This window comes from Pelmatolapia mariae, linkage group LG9, assembly GCF_036321145.2.
Source record: "Pelmatolapia mariae isolate MD_Pm_ZW linkage group LG9, Pm_UMD_F_2, whole genome shotgun sequence".
NCBI classification, from domain to species: domain Eukaryota; kingdom Metazoa; phylum Chordata; class Actinopteri; order Cichliformes; family Cichlidae; genus Pelmatolapia; species Pelmatolapia mariae.
Window position 1 is genome coordinate 19,301,528 of NC_086235.1, and position 19,928 is coordinate 19,321,455.

Sequence of the window (19,928 nt, forward strand, 5' to 3'; positions counted from 1 at the left end):
GTCTTCTGTCTTCTCTTTAGGGTTCACTTCTGGGGGTGATCTGCCTCTATCTCACCCTATCCTTGTCATCTGTAACAACAGCTCTCCCTGCAGCATCCATGAGCCTCCACTGTGGTCTTTTCCTCCTGCCGGGCAGCTTTATCTTTAGCATCCTTTGTCCAATATATCCACTATCCCGCCTCTGCACATATCCAAACCACCTCAGCCTTGCCTCTCTACAACTCATTTCTAATTCTACCATTTTGGTCATTTGCATCAAAAATCTTAACATCTTCGATTCCAGTTCAGCCTCGTGTCTTTTTGTCAGTGCCAGAGTCTCCAAACCATACATCATAGCTGGTCTTGCCATCATCTTGTAAACCTCCCCTTTCACTCTTGCCGCTATCCTTCTGTCACAAATCGCCCCTGACAGTCGTCTCCACCCACTCCACCCGCACTCTCCTCTTCACCTCTCTCCTGAACTGTCCGTTGCTTTGGATGGTTGAACCCAGGCATTTAAAGGCATCCACCTTCACTATCTCTGATCCTTGCATCCTTTGCGTTTCCACCAACCTCACCTGCATTCTCTCTTTTTTTAAATGTGAGAAACGTGTGGAGATGGTTTTCTTAGTGAGCAAAAATTCGCTTTAACGTTATTCACTGCGCCCTGCTTTTCCTTCACAACTGCAGACCAGGCTTGATGTATTTTGCTCACTTCCTTGCACAGATGTTGCGTTACAGGCGGCATATTACGGTAGTTTATAATTAAAGACCTTGGGAGGCCATTCCCGTGAATACTCTGGTGGTCCACACACATCCTGAGTGAGAGTTCCTGCCCCGAGGCGAGTCTGTCTGTGGGTGCACTATGCAAAAACCAGACGTTCAGAAGTGATGAATTATCAAACCGGCAGGTGGTTGGATCCTCACCGTGGAGAAGATTCATTTCTCCTTTATTTTACATTCAAGTCATGGGTGTTGATCAGTTAATTAGCGACTATCAGCGCGCCCGCACCAGTGATGGACGTTTTGTAGCCTGCAGAAACAGACGTCTTAATGGAAGTCGCTTCACTGCACAGCGAAAGATTTCCAAAGCTACTTGTGTATGATACATTATGAAGGAGAAGCTTCAAGGCTTAACCCCAAAGTTCTTGTTTAAGAAACATGTTGGTATCATTGTCTCATAAACTATTCAACAGTATAGTGGGGGAGAAAATACCATATTCACTTACGGAAACATGATTTTGGCTCCTGAGGTAGCTCGGTAAATATTTAATGACAGAGCAGAGCAGTGGGTGTGACTTAGTGCCTGCCAGCAGATGTGTGAGCTTTGCTTTAAAACAAACATATGACAAACGCCTGTTTATCATCAGTTACTTTTGGTATGACTTTACTGCACTGCTGTCAGTGATGTGCTTTTTATTTCTTCCGTGCGTTACGTGATCAGAAATTTCAGCTGTTTTAAATCTTTTTTCTTACACATCATTTATATTGCATTTCACAACAAAAGCCTTCAGTGTACCAAAACTTCTATAATCCATTATTCTGTGGATTCTTGCCAAAGAAAAGACAGAAAGGTGCGTTCAGGTGAGGGGAGTAGTGTGGGGAGAAGAGAAACGCTTCTGGTGGAGTCCCGGCTTGTGTCCTATGTCAGATGAGTCACACACAGTGCTAAGTCATTTTTATTTTTTCTGCAAAAAGATACAATACTGTATCTTTTAAATATAGTAATATTCAAAGGTGGTCTTTAAGGATGTGAAAGATCACTGGTAGCACTTCTAATGTGTTTGCGTGTGGTGTTTCTTATCTCTTTATCATTTTGAAAGATCACAATTCTTTCAAACTTGACGTGAAAAGAAACTCAGAACAGAGGAAGAGGCAAACATTTCTGGCAATGCCTCTAACATGACATGACTTCTGAAGGGCAGTTTCTCTAATGACAAACCGTCTGTGCACACCTGTGGACCGGTAACCCTGAATGCACTCACAAGCCAGGATTTCACTGAATGCTGGCATCTACCGTAACACAAAATTTGAACAACATATCTTGAGAACTGTGAATGCCAGACAACTAACAGACAGACCTTTTTCTTCAGAGGGGGAAACAAAACCACCTCCAAACATCTTGAACTAAAATTATATCCGAATTTCTCGATAGTCACGCTCTGATAAAGATGCAGTTTAACGCAGGCTTTGGAAATGGCAAATACGGTATTTAAAAGCAAACTTTATTCAAATATTTTACATTTTTTACCAACATTTTCTTTCAGTTTTATTTCCTAGAATCATAAACTGAAGTAATTCTTAGGAAAAAAAATTACAGCCAATTTACTATTTACATTTTCACAATGCATCAGTTTACAGTTTCAGCTAACATTCTGGTGAAGTACAGAACCGCAGGCTGTGCAGTCAGATTCTTGATGGCGTATGCATGTCCTGTAAGAAGAGAACAGTAACTGTAAGAAACAAAAAAAACATCAAAAATATGTGCATTTCTCACTAAACCATGTTAAAGATCTATTATTATTTGCAAATGTTTTTATGATCAGATCTTACAGTAAATGTAAATAGTCTTACCAGACTCCACCACAAAAGATTTTCCAGGACTGAAGCACGACTCACAGCCATCGATGGTCACACCCACTGAGCTGGTTAGTAAGTTAAAAACCTTTAAAAGACAGAGAAATAAATAATGGAAATACTTTAGGACTCTGTTGTATAAGAGGCCTAGTTACTGCATAATTATATGCGAGAAACAGAATAAAGTAGTACTCACTGTTGTAGCACTGTGGTCCACCCAGAGAGGCTTCTTCATGAGGGATCCCAGCAGCAGCTTTCCACTACAGAAGGAGTTGGTGCTCACATCCTCCTGGAGGCCCATAGCTCTGTCTTGATAGAAGTACCAGTCAAACTGGTCTGGAGTGACACCAGGATCTCCTACAGTAATACAAAAAAGGCATAAGGATCATTAGACGACAAAAGTTTATTTATTGAAAATGTCTTGTCTACATTAAAAAGAAAGCAAACAAAATTAGATAGACGCATAAATGCTTTGAGTTTTTTGATGCAGGCATTTTAAGTATTTTATTTTGATCCTAACTGACAATAAAGAGGAAATTAATAAAAGATGTGATGATCAATCTGTCCAGTTAGGAAGGATAAACTACTGTGAATCCATTTCAGCTGTTTTGGTGCAAGTGAAAGTGACAACAGGTGCACTGGAGAGGCCACAACATGGTTTTAACAGGTGTTTGCCATGGACCACTGCTTTCTCCTTATCCCTCCTGACTGATTGTTCTCAGTTTGGCTTTTTGCTTGTGTTTTTGTTCCTGCTGGTAACATGAGATGATGCCTCCAGCCCATTCTGTTCGCACAAGTAGTCCAGCTCCTCCAGGATGGCACATTCATATGTGTCGTTGCAAGAAGGCTTGTCGTGTCTCCCAGCAGAGTCTAAAGAGCGTGGACGAGATAACAGATGGGCCTTTACATGAGAAGAGCCGAACAAGGCCATAGAAGGTCATCAGCCCTGCAGCAGAACGGATATTGACTCCTTTGTGCAGGGAGACGGATGGCTGTAAATGTCCCCACAAAATGACCAAACTGTCAGAAAAAGACTCCATGAGCATAGCATGAGGGTCCTTTAGTGGGACCTATGCTCATAGCTCTGCACCGTGCAGCTCAACTGGCATTTGCCAGTGATATATCTCCCCAGACCGTCGCTGACCCACGGTCAAACCAGTCATGCAGGGTGATTTTGAAGGCAGCATAACATTTGCTACAAACGGTTGTCTCGAGACTCTTTCACATCTGTCACATGTACTCAGTGTGGCTCTGTGCTCATCTGTGAAAAGAGAGAGGCCAGTGAGGGTTCTGCCTGTTCTGGCGTCCTCTGGCGAATGCCAATTGAGCTGCACAGTGCTGAGCTGTGAGCAGGAGTCCCACTAAAGGAAGTTAGGCCCTCATGGCATGCTCATGCAGTCTGCTGCTGACAGCTTGGTCAGAAACATGCACATGAATCGCCCACTCAAGGCCATTTTGTAGACCTCTGGCAGCACTCCTCATGTTCTTTCTAAAACAAAGGAGCAGATGCTGCTCCTGCTCTGTTGATCCCCTTCTACATGCTTGTTCAGGAGTCCTCGGTTAATGACCCCTGTCACGGCATCTTCTCCACACTCTTGAGACTGTGCTGGGAAACATAGCAAACCGTCTTGTGATACGCTGTCCTGGAGGACTACCTGTGCAACCTGAATGGACTGCAGACACTGTAGCCAATCTGCTTTACAAACAGCACAAACCACATTTATGACCAAACAGTTTATTTAACAGTGTAAAAGACAACAGACATTTAAACACCTGTATCTGTGAAGTCAGTGCAAAAACAACATTTGGAAATTACTTTTTCTTATTTTTTCTCTTTTCTTTCTTATAATTTTCTTACCTTCTGGTGTAGCCAACCAGAGGCTCTTAAACCACTCAGCCAGGTTGGCCATATCCTTCCGCTGTAAGATCAGCGGCTTGAGGGGAGGGGCGCAAAGATCTGAAGCAGAGAGCAGAACTGGGCTGCTGGATGATGGCAAAACTGGAACATAATAAAAATAAAACGCAGATATTTATAATGAAAAAATAAGGGTTTTTTTTTTTAAACCATTCGGGCACGCACCCAAACAGTGATCACACTTTCAGATATTTATCATTTATATTCAAGCCAACTGAGGTTAACAAGGGCTACCATTTTAGGGCTGTAAATATTGCAGTATGAATGCTCGTACTGCCAGCCTGACAGACGAAAATGTCAAATGTGACGGATTCATTTCATTAATTCAAGACTGAACTCACAGTGACACACACTGATTCATCCACAACAAACACTAGATTAGGCTTCAGCCGGTTATACTACTATGTAAAAACAAAGGAAAAGCTTCAGTACTTTTAAATTCCTCCTCTAATGATTCTGAATCCTTTCAAAACCATTTCTGAGTCTCTTTATCTGTTTGGTAGTTTGTGGGACTGACAGTTTTTTTCCTAGTAGGTCTGACACTGAAAATCATTGTGAAAACCAGCTCTCAGTTATTTACTTATTCATCCAGGTTTTAAAAAGTGCCAGTGCCCCAAGTTCCTGCTTCAATTACTGATACTATAATATTTGCAGAAAAGGACCGTCCACAAACACTGCACTTTACAGTGGTTTGTCTGACTGTCTGCAGTCCTGCAGTATCAGAAACACTGAGAGGCTAGGAGAGATTATGAATGAAATATCAGATGATCACAGAGCTTAATGGTTCTGGGCATGTCACCAGCTTGAAATCTGACCCAAAATGGAAAGAATTTCAGGGCCTTGAGATTTATAAAAAAACAATAAACTGCCTTTTTTTAATTAGCGAAATACTTAAAGGGGTTTTGATTTCAAAACAAGCCAATAACATTAAATCCTTGTTGATTAGATTTCTTTTTCATGTAAAGTAAAAGCATTTTAATGACTTCAGCTCATCCCGTCTCATTTTTACTGCGAGTGAAGCAGCCAGTGTTTAAGTCTTTACACTTTATTAAATGTTATAGTGAAGCTTTTTTCAGAGAATTGTGTAAAATGTTCTTTGAAAGATAAAACTGTTGGAAAATGTTTTAATGTAATTTAAAACCCACTTATGCTGTCAGCGTCTTCATAGTCTTCCAGCTCAATCATGGAGGATGGTCCACTCCTGTGGACTTGTGACCTGCCAATAAAAGATGAACGACAGTCAGAAATATACTGAAAATATAACAAAGACAGAGGTTAAGAGTAATTCAGGCTTTTCCTGAATTACAGCAGGTATCATGTAGCTGATACCTGCTATCTTGTGTGGTCTCCTGGTTGTCTGGGCTGTTGTCAGCTGCATGAGTGTTACTGCCTGCTACACAGATTTCCTCAGAGGGACGTGATCTGACATTACATCTGTTAGTCTGACGTCTGTCCACAGTCGAAGACTCTATGACTGAAGCAAAAATGTCTTTAAACGCTGCCAGAGAGCGTTTGACAGTCTTAGGAGTGATCACTGACTTTGGTGTCAAAGGAGGCACTGGAGCTCCTCCTAGAGGTTTTAATGAGACTGCCGTGTTGCCATTTTTGGGAACACCGAGTCTGGGAGATTTGCTCTGTTTAGACTCTTTCTTCCTTTCTTTTTTAGGTTCGGGCCTCTTGGGATGAAGCTGCTGAGGCTTTGAGGACATGTTCTCCAAATCTTCAGCTACGTTGTTGACAAGCCACCATTCGCCCGGGGCTCTCCTTCTCCGTTTGTGTGAATCTGCTTCCGTGAGCCGCTCCTTAGGTCGACTTTGTGACACGGGCGCTTTTGGTGTGGCTGACAGTTTTCCAGTAGAATCGTGCTGATATACTTTCTGAAATATCTTATTTCCTGTAACAAAAAGCACATTTCCTCAAAGTTTTGAGATCGTCAACTTTTGTGTTTATATTCTTTGCTACTTAATATTTCACACCAACTAGGAGGCAAACAAGGAGCACTCTGAGAGCGCAAACATTTAAGAGAATACTTTAGTTTTACTTTTAAGTTAACAGTTTTATATTTCGCAAACTTTTATTTTGTTTGTGCTTTATGAGTACAATAAAAGCAAGTGCAAAGTACAGCCTTTTTTCATTTGCCCTGGTGAAACCCATTTTAATATACCGGACACAATTTTGAGTGCAGTTATTTTTTATTTATGTGTAGCACTCATTTCACTGTTTAGTAAGTTAAATTTGTGTTAGGTTTTTCGCAATAAACAGAAAAGTTTTTGATCCCAAGTTTATCGTGTCTCCTCATTTTGCCAATTCTAGACAAATAAATCATTGAGTTGACCTTGAAGGCCTTGGTGGATCTAAGCCAAATTTTAATGACTTGTTAACATTATCACAGTATTAACTCATAGCCAACAAGATTTACCTATTTTACTTTGGAAGGCTAAACTACCTGTCAAGACATCTGTTAAAAGTCGATCCAACACAAAAGGCCAAATTCTCTTTATCTACACATGCATCAGTACTAAGAGTCCAATAGCACAATATATAAAACATCAGTCACAGAAACTTCAGAAACTCCTCTGTAGTACTGGCACTTTTACCTTGACCTTACCTGAGTTAAGGCTGTGGTCCCTCTGAGTAAAGACCAAAGGGCTAGACTCCTGGTCCAATTCTTGATCCGGGACCTCCTGCTGCTCCGGCTCGTCGACATACTCCAGCGCAGTCGTTATTAAATCTTCATCAATTGCTTTCATCTTGTCTAACTTTTCTCCTTGTTTATTTCCTTTTTCGCTCTGTTTTGTTTTCCTTTGTTTAACCTCACTCGTCTCCTGACTGGGCAACACTTTAAGCTGTTTCTGATTTCTTTTCTTTGAGGCTTTGCCTTTCTTTGCTTTTGCAGGTGAAGGAACTGCTGCGCTGGAGTCTTTAGGTTTTTGTTTGGACTTCTTTTGCGTGGCCTGCTGGCTGTTGTCCACTTCCTCTGTGCTCTGAGGGCAACTCAACCACCACTCTCCTGTCGATTTCCTTTTCCTTTTTCTGAGAACCTGACAGTCTTCAGATGAAGTCCCTTTAGAAACAACTGGCTTGTTTTGTTTCACCTGTCCGTCTGTTTCACAATTCATAGCTTCTTTGTCTAAAGGGATCAAAGGAAAAACATATATAAAGTAAGCAAAGTAATTTTAAGTGAATGAAGGAAAAAATTATGTTGCAATTCCAAAAATTAACATATTTTGATGATAAAGATCAAAACTTTAATCAAACTTCAAAGGTTAAGATCACATAAGATGACAATAGCTAGCACAAATATTCAACAACAAATTATAGAAGAGTTTTTAAAAAGTACAAAGGACTCACCAACAGTAGAAACTATGTCTTCAGTATCTCTGTGCTTGTCACTGGTCTGCTCATCAACATCCTTAACAGCAGGTTCTCCCTGCAGCTCTTTCCTGCTCGCCTTTAACGAGTTAGCCTTCTGTGTCTTGGTATTTTCTTTACCATCTTTTGAAGACTTTTGTTTCTTTGTTTCAGCAGACTTACTTGCTTTCCTTTCTGTTTTCTTAAAGGGTTTCGCTTTTTCTGTTTTCCGACTCGTTGTGTCTTCAGGCTGATCTTCTGCTTCATCACTCTCCTTTGACGAAGTCTTCTTGAGCTGCTGCTTCTTTTTTTCTGGCTCTTCTTGAACCAATAAGTCACCCGCAGGAGCATCTTGAGGAGCAGGAAGCTTATCGTCCTCATTTCTAGGCCCAGTCTCCTCACTGTTCTTCTCTTTCTTAGTTTTCTTCTTAATTTTCTGATCAACAGGCTGATCTTCCAATTTACTTTTTGACTTTTCTGTTTCCTGCTGTGGCTCTGGCATCTCCAGTGATCTATCCTTTGTCCTCTTATCAGAGCTGTCTTTGTCTGTGCTGGGAATCCTGCTGTGACTTTGTTTCTTACTGGTAGCACTTTTACTTGGGATGGAAAACCACAGAGGTGTATCATCTTCTAGGATCATAAAATCATCCTCTGGTTCAGGGGGAGGAGTGGGTACTTTAACTTGTTTCTTCCCGGAACTTAAAAAAAAAAAAGATAAATACATATAATTAAATTTTTTTTAGGAAAGAATGTGACTGAGGCCATGTGGTATTATGTGATCAGTGTTGGGGGAGTAACGGAATACATTTACCAGTGTTACATATTTAAAATACAAAATATGAGTAACTGTATTCCGTTACCGTTTAAAATGTGATATTCAAAATATAGTTACTTTGTTGAAATAAATGGATTACATGGTGGTCTTTTTTCCTTTTTCATATGTTAGGCTATGCTCTCTCTATCTTTGGTAATTCCACGCCAGTGGAAACCCAAACAAAACACGCATTAAGAGGCTCTAATGCCTGTGTCTCTATCTCACGGCCCATGTGGCCCGCATAATGACGTGAAGAAATATTTTTTAAAATTATTTTTCAAAAAATTATTTAATATGAAGGAAATAGGCAGAGTGTTACAGGCATAGCCCTAAAGAATGTAGCTTCATGGGCAGTGTAGTCCGTGCTGCATGGAGATGGACTGCCATACACGTTATGTGTCTGTGAGCGAGGGAGGGAGAAAAAGGAAAAGTAGGAGCTGTCACCGAGCAGAAACGGGAGCTGGAAGCATGCAAATATAATAATAACCACAGCAGTCAAAAAGAGTGCCTGATGAGCCCAGTTGTAAGTAAGCTATTAAGACTCGACTGTACACTGTGTTCGTGTTTTCCTCCGATACAATAAGTTCCGTTGGAGCAGCCTTTTAACGCCTCTCTCTGTCTCTCGCTAGCAAAGTTGACCCAGACAACAAAGTAAAGCTAGTTTTCAGTTACAAGCCCGACACAGAACCCGACGTATTAGCCAGAGGTCCCTTTACTACGGTTCGGAGCCGCGGACCTGTTTTATATACGCGCGGAACAGTTTTAATACGAGATCGCTGCAAAAAGCGCAGCCTTACCTAATGTCCACCCTACTGTTACTCATTTTATATTAAGATTTAAAAATCTAGTTGGTATTATTATGGCAAATAACCTTCAGTAAAAGTAATAAATCACACAGCAATAGTACATTCATGTAGTTGTAAAAAGCATGATAATATATTAAGTATTCCAAAGTATTCAGAATACATTACTCTCATTGAGAGACATAACGGAAAACATTACAAAATACATTTTGGGGCATGTATTCTGTAATCTGTAGTGCAATACATTTTAAAAGTAACGTTCCCAACACTGTATGTCATGCAGACATGTTTACGCAGACAAGTTATAAAGGTGTCATCTGATCTCAACTCACCTGAAAGGTTTTGACTGTGCTGCATCTTTCAGTTTCTGCAGAAAAGCTGTCATATCTTTTCCCGCTCGTGTGGATGCCACAGGAGCTGCAACTTCAGGCTCCCGGCTCACTGTTTGAACAGCTGGCTGTGTGCTTTTTGGACTCCTGTAAACAAAGAAGATATAAAATGTAACTGAAATAACCAAATAGTTTTCAAGAACAACCAGAAACACTTCCCTAACTTTTTGAATCGGTGTTGCTGCCTCCACTGATCAAAATGAAGCGTATCACCAATACAGTATGTTTGATGTGCTATATAATCTCGTAGCCTATAAATATTGTTCATCTTTGATTACTGTTGTGCAGTATTGCTGTGTAAGTTTGTTTGACTGGGGAATTTTTTTTAAGTAGAAAAGGGCAAATGGCAAATGTCAAAAAACTAAAATATCTTGTACAATTAATGGTCTCATATGGTCAAATTTACAGCATCAAAGTCTCTTCCTCCTGAAAAAACACCCAACGAGGTATTTAAATGAAAAGCAACCTTACCCTTGTAATTCAATCTTCTTTTTGTGGCCAGATATCTTTGTTAAACTAATCTTGCTTGGGGGAGACTCCAATCCAGACTTGCCGTTCCTAGAGGAGAACAGGATTAGTGAAAGATTTGTGGAAAATAAAAAAAATATAAAAAAACATGAAAAATTGTAGAGGCAACATTTCCTGCTAGGAACTAAGTATGAATTTCCGTACTCCTCTGTGGCTTGTCCATTACACTGGGGATTCTGGGTGGGTAGAGAGTCTTTCTTCACCTCTTCTATTCCTTCATCTTCACACATAAAAAGAATTGGGGACACAACTTGAGCTTTTTCATTGTCCTGCTTTTCTTCTTCAGCAGCCAAACTTTGTTCTGCTGGACTGGAAGTCTTTACTGGGTGATGTCCTTTAAAGGGGATGTCCAAATCTGCAACAAGAAAAAGCCCACTCCTAAACAATTCATTTAATAAAAAAACAAACAAAAAACAAACAAACACACACACACACGGCATATATTTTCATTATGAACACAAATTTGAGTGTCTTACAGATATCCAGTTCAGGACTTGCAGGATGCAAGACATCTCCATCATCTCCCTGAAGAAATTCAAAACGTGAATTAAAATAATGAACACAAATTACGAAAAATTTCGTAATTTTCTCGTTCAAAAAAGGACTCACGGCCGAGCTAGTAAACAAGAATTCATTAGAAAGTGTGTTTGTTTTAATAGCTGGACTGCAACAGATGTTTCTAACACTGGAGCTTAGGACATGCATGCAATATAAGCAGAAGTCACCGTATCGACTGACTGTACCATTACTAATTGGTGTCCTGGAGGTTTTTTTATCAGCTGTCCCTCTGGGGGGACCGAGTCCTCACTCTTATTCTGGTGTATTTCTGAATCAGAAGTCTGGATCAGAGGAGAGGGGGGCTGTAGATTCGCATGTGAGACTGAATCTGGAAAAAAACAAACAAAAAAAACAAAACAAACAACAGTCGAGAAGAGGTTAATAAAATGGAAACACATAATTTAACACAAAGAATTACACCAATCGGATGAATCTCACTCACCCAAGTCATCAAAGATCTTATCAATATCTTGCAGTGTCAGTGTACCTTCCCAGTGCTTAGCTGGGCTGAAAAACAAAGGTAAGAATTAAAGGGTAATTCCAAACTTTTGTAATTCCTGTTCAAATTCTGTGATATCAAATACAAATAAATCTGCAATAGCATGAATAAATCCAGAAAATGAATTTACGAAGCTCATAGATATTAAAAAAAACCATACACACAAAAATGTTTAACTAAAATAAAACAGCTAAATTTTAGAAACGTGTTTAAACTTACCTTTCATTGTCGATAATATAACAGAGCTTCCTCTTGGGTCTCCTCTGTGAAGAGAAACCAGCTTAGAAACCACTCCAGGATCAAATGAATAACTATGTTCACTTAGCAAACACAGCCCCTGTTCTAATAGATACAAAGTGTCTGAAGGGACAACAGATGGTACTATGGATTAAGCAATAACATTTGAAAGTAAGGCTAAATGATCAACTCTCTAAAACTTTACAAGAATCGTAACATTCATGGATGTAGTCATTCATGTTGTAGTCAAGTTCACTTCAGTTTTGTTTATATATATACTGTAACTTCCCAATTACAATAACAACAATTATCTTATAAGAGTCTCTGTACAGATCCTACAATATTAAAGAGAACTTAAACAAACAGAGCAAATACTTGGTAACTGGCAATCCCACATTTGTTTGACCCTGGTTTAAGTTAGAAAGGATGAATCTTTTCAGTTAACCCATTTTTGAAGTTCTGCACATTTCCAAACCATCTCAGCCTTGCCTCTCTAACTCAGTTTCCAAAACACTTAACCTGAGCTGTCCCTCACATGTACTCATTTCTAATCCTCTGCATTTTGGTCTCTCCAGTGAAAATCTTAGCATCTAGGCCTGCCTCCTGTTTTTTTGTTTTGTTTTGTTTTTAGAGCCACCATCTCCAAGCCATGCATCACAGCAGGCATTACTACCATCAACATTTTTTTTCACTCTTGTTGCTATCCTTCTGTCACAAATCACCCCTAACATTTGTCTCCATCCACTCCACCTTGCATGCACACTCTTCTTCACCCCTCTTGTGCACTGTTAATATGATATATAACACGATTTAAATGGGATGGGGGGTATTTTATTTACATCTGAGGCAAAAGTATTGTTACTGGAGGTGGGAAAAGTTGGATCAGAGCATCCCTGCTTTTCAGAGAAGGAAAGGGTCAGAGTCACATGATCAGTCATCCGATCCAGTCCCACCAAATAAAGAAAGCTTTTACCTTTGTTTTCCCATGGAGCTTTAGTATTATGGAAATACAATATTCCAGCCCACAAGTGAGCAGCGCGGATTATTTTTTCAGTATCGCTCTGCAGAGATTAAAGAATGCAGTTCTAATATTAAGTTTAGAGGACGAGTTAAATGACAAGTTATGTTCAAATGGAAACAAAAGGCGATCGGCGTGTGTAAATAAAGACGGTAGTCTGTAGCCAGACTCGGAAGTTTAAAAACTTGTCACCGGGAAAATGTCTGAATCCCAACTCTTGGGCTAGGGTAATGTTTGTAATAAGTTTGTGCAAAAGCACGAATAGAACTTACTAGGACTGGGTACTCCGTCTCCATTTGTGTTAGCTGGCTGTCCTTCTTTCAACAGTATGGTTAGCCGACTGTTTCCGACCGCGAGACCCGAGTTAACAGGTAATAATCATGTCGTGTTCGTTTACTCTCTAGTTTGTTAGCCCTCACGTGAACACCTTAAAAAAAATCACGTAAAAATACCTATTTAGCCATATAAAGACCAATTATAACTTTTTCTTCTAGCCGATATCCTTCGTTAGCACAACAATGGCGCTGTTTACAGTTTGTATTTCACCCGCGCACTCTAGAAAACTATGGCGACATTGTGCCCCAAGTACTGACTCAAAGGCGGGAGTGTCGCGAAATTGGCACGCTGTAATTCACAGTCCATGTCTTCTGTAACATCGCTGTGAGTGTGTTAATTAAGTAATGACTTGAACATAACTGTCTAATTGGTAGGGCCTACTGATTTTTAACAAAGTTTTGGCTGGCAGCGGACTTGCAGCCTGAAGAACCACGCACAGGGAATCAGTGATCACTGTTTTCTTCTTCTACATATTAGTTTCCGGCAGATTAAAGTTGGCGCTTTGCTTACTGCCCTCTACAGTTTAAAGTCGGAACCAGCATCCTGCACCATATACTGGATAACAAAATCAAAATCAGAATACAGTACTTAATTAATCCCTAAGGAAATTATGTGGTTACAGTTGCTCCAAGAAAATAACAGTAAAAGACTGAACTAAATTAAATATTACAATATATTACTAAGTTTACAAAATATAGGAAATAGCTCTAATAAATAGCTTTCCAATTTCATATGGTAAGTATGACTGTGCAATGACAATAAAGAGCTATCTTATCTTAATATATACAAATACTTTAATTATAAATAGCATATTACAGAGGTGAAATATACATATTGACATATTACTCTAAAATGTAAAACTTTGTTGTTTGTTAGGTTGGTCACTGTAGGTCATTGTAGAGGATGTGCAAAAGAACATGATTTAACTGACTTAATTTCTAGGCTTAATGGATCAGCCGCAGTCAAACAGCCAAAAGCTGTGCATTAGTGGCAAAAAAATATGGCTGTTAGCTGCTGTTTATAATAGCTGTTTCCTCAATGTATTTATCTGGTGAAATACGGTGTAATATTTTGTGATTTGTTAATTAACAAGCTACACAGCTTTGAATGAGGCCTTTAACCTTTAAAGCATAGTGGTTACTACAGTGGACAGCTATTCAAAGGCTGTTTTCTCGTATTTGTGTCAGTGTTGATGGTGTACTTGCACATAAACTACGACGTTGGACACTCATGTGTCACTCCATACCCTGCCACCCACTTTTCAGGCAGTGTAAGTGCACAAACCATTTCTTATTTAATTAAAACTGAAATTTCTCTAACTCCTTAGAAGTTAAAAAAAATCTTTTTTTCATGCCTAAAGATGAATAAAAATACTTAAGAAAAAATCCTGATTGAGGTTGTCATAATTCATGCATGAAAGGGTTAAATGGTTGTGACAATTACCAGCTGTTGCAGTTTACTCCTACAAACTTCTTTTCTTTTGGTAAACTGGGTAAATATCTTCGTTTTCATATATACAGATAAATGTTAAGTAACGGCAAAATTTGGATGCTATCTTGGGATAATGGAAATGATCGTCATGTTCAAATGTGTAACATTTCACTGAAAACAAGTGCACACTGATAAATGAAACTTAAAGTTTATTTATACTTTTGAAATATGACATATAACTGATTAAAACATATCAAAATGTTTCTCCTTTATGTATATTAATATGTTGAATATAAGCTCTATGGTGTATGTCATTTGCTATGAAACCACAGCCTGCACAGAACATAACACACCCATATATGATCTGCATGGGACATAAAGAAGTTAAAAATAATTAAGTGCTGTAAAGTATGCACTGTATAGAGTATATGCTCTAAATCAGGGGTGTCAAACATAAGGCCCGTGGGCCAAATTTCAAATCCAGCCCACTGAATGGCTTTGGAAAAGATGAAAGAGGGTGTAAAGTCTGGACTTTTAACTGTATTTTCATAAATTTTACAGCATTTCCTACTGATAAAGGCCTCTCCCATGGCCATACACTAAGGTATTTAAGTAATAGATAAACAATTACATGGCATAAAAATAACAGTTTTTTCACTTTCTGCTATAGAAGTTTGTTTTTTCCACATTTTCTGTGAAGTAACAAAAACTTTTTTACGTTTTATAATTGCAGGACAGTCTGGGCAATATGCAGCCAGAACCTTTTCGCTAATTTTACACATTTATTTTTACAATTTAAGCCCAAAAGAGTCATGCTGACAGATTTTTTTTTTTACTTTCAGCAACATTTATTTATCATGTAGAAAAACTGAGATCTACAGCTGAAATTTTCCTTCTTTTCTTTTATTAAGATATCTCAGGGATTTTGTGTGTATTTACATTTCTTTACACTGATAGAAATGTAAATGATATAGTCATATAGTAAAAGTATGTTCTCTAACGTTACAAGCCTTATATTTTTTTAAATGTAAAAAAAACATCTGGATGCTTAAAATTAAAAAAAAAAAATCTTTAGCGCACATCTTAAATCAGAAATAATATTTTATAACACCTTGATTTTGGAGTAGCAACATTTATATGGTGTTAACACTGAACAAACAGCTGTGATCATGTATGATCTATATTTTAATACATCAATAAACATTAAAACAATACAAATCAATACGATGGGAAAAACAATTACATCATACATGAAAAACTTTCAGTAATAATAACAAACAGGTTTGTTTTTTATCATAAAGCTGCTCAGCGAAATATCTTTTTCTGCTTCTTAGCGATCTCCATTGGTTCCATGGCTTTAGGATCGACACCTTCGTAGAGTGGCTGTTTGATGTGTCTCCAGACCACCAAACTAACCCGAATCACAAACAGCACACAGGCTGCAGCCAGCAGCACAGCTGAGAGAAGAAAAACGAATCAGTACAGCTCATGCACGTGACACAGAGCTCATTTTGTGGGTGTATTTATCTAAAACATTTAGTGTGGATGCAGGGATTTATGTGAAGTCTTACCAATGAAGACGCCATTGCGACTGGGTGATTCAGCATCATAGTTTTTGTCAAGGTTTCCAGACAGCGCCCAGATCACAACGGGATAGGTAATGCAGATGTACCGCACATGCTTGTCGAGGACAAGATTCTCCAAAATAAACCTATGAAACACAAAACGCGTCGCTTTAGCATCTCAATTTTAATATGTTAGATTCTAACATATATTAATATGTTAGAAGCCTAAGAGTTCAGCCAATTCTACTCCAGTCATATGGTTAAAGATCATAAAATGCACAATTTTAGTATGTCATGCTTCAAGGTCATAGGTCATAAGTTTTAGCTTTCATTGGATCATCTCCAAATTTTAAATATACTAATTATTGGGGGAAATAAGCACGGTCTTTATTTGAACTCTTTCAAACTTTGTTGTTTTAAGCAAACATTATTTGATAAATATCACAAAAAGATTAATATACTACATTAGCTTTCCATACTGATGCATAAAGCATCTAAGTTTTAGTGTAGCCTTTGCCCTTCAGAGGGAATTGGAGGGAACTGAGCTCTCTCAATGCTCTCGTTTGGTTTATTTTTTTTTAAAGAAGCACACTCACCATCCAAGCAACAAAATAGTCAAAAGAGAGTATGAGAGTGTGGCAGCATCGTCTTGGGACATGTTGGTTTCATAAGCCAGTACAATGGTCAGGTTGAGGAGGGTTGCAACAGTTGTCCAAGTTGTGTATATCATGACACCATTCTGGACCTGCAAACAGATTTTTTCATGGAGTCCAAGCAAGCATTATATTAATAATGTCTGACCACAACAGGCTAATGTAACTTGATCTACATGCAAGATTAAAAGCTTAGCTTACAGTTAATTATGCACACTTACCAACACCCGGAGGAGCCACAGGTCTGCTTTGTGGTATTTGTTGAGCCAAGCTCCATAAACGTGAATCCCATGGCAGATGAAGCATATCATGGAGTAGTTAGTGCAGATGATGAGGATGAGAAACACCAGTGCAGGAATCATCAGTCTTTTTTAAGGACAGATACAGCAGAAAAACACATTTAATGAATCTGTTGAACAGCTTTCATCTTTTAGAGCCATGCATTACTGCAGGCTTAACTCACACACGACACTTAAAGACTCTTACTCTCTGTCCCAAACCAGCAGCCAACCAATATTGACGCCCATATTGAGACACCAGCTAATAAAGAATCCATAAGGCAGTACTGCAGGAGTGCAGTAAACATATCCATATCCATTCCTAGAAGATAAAAAGTTGATCAATAAATCTGTGGGAACAGTTTTTCAGTGGGTTTTAAAAATAGACTGAAGAGACCTGGAGATATATATATATATAAGTGACTCATATCTGTGCTTTAAAAATAACACTGTAGTTTTAAAGAAGAAAATATAAAGAAGTGGACACAACTTTCTGAAAAGACTCGCAACAATGTAGATGATCATGAAGATCAGCCAGATGTAAATGAGGGTCCAGATGAAAAATGTCCACCCTGAAGGCGTAAGCTGGGTGTCAAACAAAGCTGAGACATTGGCTTGGGTGGTGTGAAAAGGACCTTTGTGGAGAAAAAGGTTAGATTTTAGGGAAAGTTGACTGTTCGCGGTGTGTTTTAACATCCTCCACACGAATATCAAAGACACTGAACACTGCTGACAAACAGCTAACAAAGTTTCAACTTACTAACTCCAACTACAGCCAGCCCATTAAACACCAAGCTCACTAGAAAGGCAGCTAAAGACACGAGTACTGCAGCGATACGTCCTGGGTTGTGTTTTCCCATCACGGTCCTCTTATTCTAAGCTGGGAAGAAAAAAACATTTTATAAAACAAAAGCAGGAACAGGAAGAAATGGCAATCAATCACTTTCACACAGTTAACACAGAAGCCACTTAATATATCTTTAGACATTTATCAGAAGCTCTTTTTACAACTTTTATCAAAGTTTGCCACCATAAAAAACAAAACAACAACAAGAAAATTGACTCTTCTTAAGAGAGGACCAGATAGTAATTTTTAAAGCTTCCTGTGTGCATTATCCATACGACATACATGTTTTAGTCCGTTCTAATAAAACAGCGTCCACATGATGAGATTAATAACACTTACCTGGCTTTGCTCCTTGTTGTGTAAGCCGTGTGAAGATCAGGAGTAACTGCAGAGGACACGGGACCAACTTTTATATGGAGCGACTAGTTGTGCAAGAAGGTTTATGACTCTTCAAGACATCAGGTGCATCTCTTATCCTCTTTACATTTCTGAAACAATCAATCATAAAAAGCTGATAAATATATCTACTCATATATTAAATAATTTTGAAAGCACTTATATATATGTATGTGTTTAATGAATTACAGTTTACAGCATGATTTTATTATGTTATTACTTCCTAATGTCTCAGCCCTCCTTCAGAAATTACAAATTTACTTTTACACTGTATAACTCGGAGTTTGAAGGTCCTTTATCAGGTGACGTGGTATGATAGTAATCCCTGGTTATGCATAAGGTCATATCTGATGATGAACACACTCTTGACAACAGGGTTTGTGGAATGTACAGGTAATTGTTTGCATAAGGAAATCAGTGGGTGGAGGTCTGTGTGTTTTTTTTAATCAAAGCTTTTTATTGATCTGCAAAAACAAAAAAAGAGCAAAGCCAAGATAAAAAGATAGATTTGATGAAATTGTACCGCTTTTTAAGTCTAAGTAAAGAGCATAATCCTCATATCTGTGTAAGTAGTCAACAACAGATCTTGGAGGTGGCCACACAAATCCACCCAGCAACTAGATATAGATGCAGTCTGCCACCAGCAACTTGTGCTGTTTAGTGGAATTTGTTTAAAAATATACATTAAAAGGTTATTAAGGTGTACAACAAGCACAGGCTGGCTCTGAAGACTTAAGGCTGAAGACTGTACGTTTCTGCTCAGACTGGAGCAGAAAACACGCATAATCGTAAACTTTGAACACAACTCAGATTTGTTACCTTTGTGCATTTGTTGACTCCGTTCACGTTTTTATTTGCTTAAATGGTTTTATTCCCACAGTGCTCTAAATAGTAATGCATTTACTTACAAGTGCAGTGTGCTCTTAGTTTATGCAATAAAGATGATTTTTTTATGAGGCTGATGAACAATCAGCTCGAGAGCTCCATTGTGTGTGTGTGTGTGTGTGTGTGTGTGTGTGTGTGTGTGTGTGTGTGTGTGTGTGTGTGTGTGTGTGTGTGTGTGTGTGTGTGTGTGTATTAAACGTGAGCAAATATTTCACCATATGTGTTAAAATGACAAATGTACATGACATCTTATCATCCATCCTTGTCATTATTAATGAATCTGAATTGCTTTGTCTTCTCTCTTATTGAACAGATGTGCTGTCTGTTAAATAACTCAAAAAAGACCCCATTGAAGTCAGTGTTAAAGTTTATTTTTACAGCTTATGAAAGAAAAGTAAATTAAAGCATAACCACATGTTTCATGTTTGTGTGGTGAAATCAGAAATACACACTTTATTGCAGTTCATAATTTTTGACAGGTGTGAGCCTTCAGCTTTATATATCACTTTATGAGGCTTGATGATATTCAGCTGAGGCTGGAGTCATTTACAATACAGCCCTGACATCATACAGAAATCATACTGCAAATCTTTTCCTCGCTCTCTCACTTAAATATCTTTTTCTGCTTCTCTAAAATCTCCATCGGAGACATTTTGTCGGGGTTTACGTCTTCGTAAAGCGGCTTTTTCATTTGCCTCCAAATGACCAAACATATCCGAGTGGCACACAGGGCACAGGCTACACCCAGCAGGGCAGCTATAGTGGAAAGAAAATATCACAGCAAGGCATCAGTGCGCATCCACATATGATGTTATCAGTTATAGTCGGTGCTATAGTGTCACTGAGACTGGTTGATGGTTTATCCTCAC

At 38.7% G+C, this 19,928-nt stretch overlaps 1 protein-coding gene across 1 annotated transcript; it reads right to left on the minus strand.

Moving 5' to 3' along the window:
* Nucleotides 1-2,235: 2,235 nt before the first annotated feature.
* On the minus strand, nucleotides 2,236-13,208 carry si:ch211-161h7.4 (uncharacterized). The gene is made up of 16 exons (XM_063483580.1): nucleotides 12,941-13,208; nucleotides 11,633-11,676; nucleotides 11,357-11,421; nucleotides 11,100-11,242; nucleotides 10,833-10,881; nucleotides 10,501-10,711; nucleotides 10,300-10,386; nucleotides 9,772-9,915; nucleotides 7,823-8,520; nucleotides 7,080-7,601; nucleotides 5,801-6,365; nucleotides 5,617-5,687; nucleotides 4,415-4,555; nucleotides 2,753-2,913; nucleotides 2,554-2,644; nucleotides 2,236-2,412 (listed from the first exon to the last, which is right to left on the minus strand). Exons 1-16 carry the CDS (start codon nucleotides 12,962-12,964, stop codon nucleotides 2,330-2,332), a joined length of 3,099 nt encoding a protein of 1,032 aa, XP_063339650.1. The 5' UTR covers nucleotides 12,965-13,208; the 3' UTR covers nucleotides 2,236-2,329.
* Between the last annotated feature and the right edge of the window lie 6,720 nt (nucleotides 13,209-19,928).

Coding starts and splice junctions, on each gene's coding strand:
- si:ch211-161h7.4 (XM_063483580.1), bottom strand. CDS start 12,964: ATGGAGACGGAGTACCCAGTCCTA. Junction 9,916..10,299: donor AAGAAGATTGAATTACAAGG/GTAAGGTTGCTT, acceptor CTTTGTTTACAG/GAGTCCAAAAAGCACACAGC. Junction 2,413..2,553: donor ATCTTTTGTGGTGGAGTCTG/GTAAGACTATTT, acceptor CTCTTCTTACAG/GACATGCATACGCCATCAAG.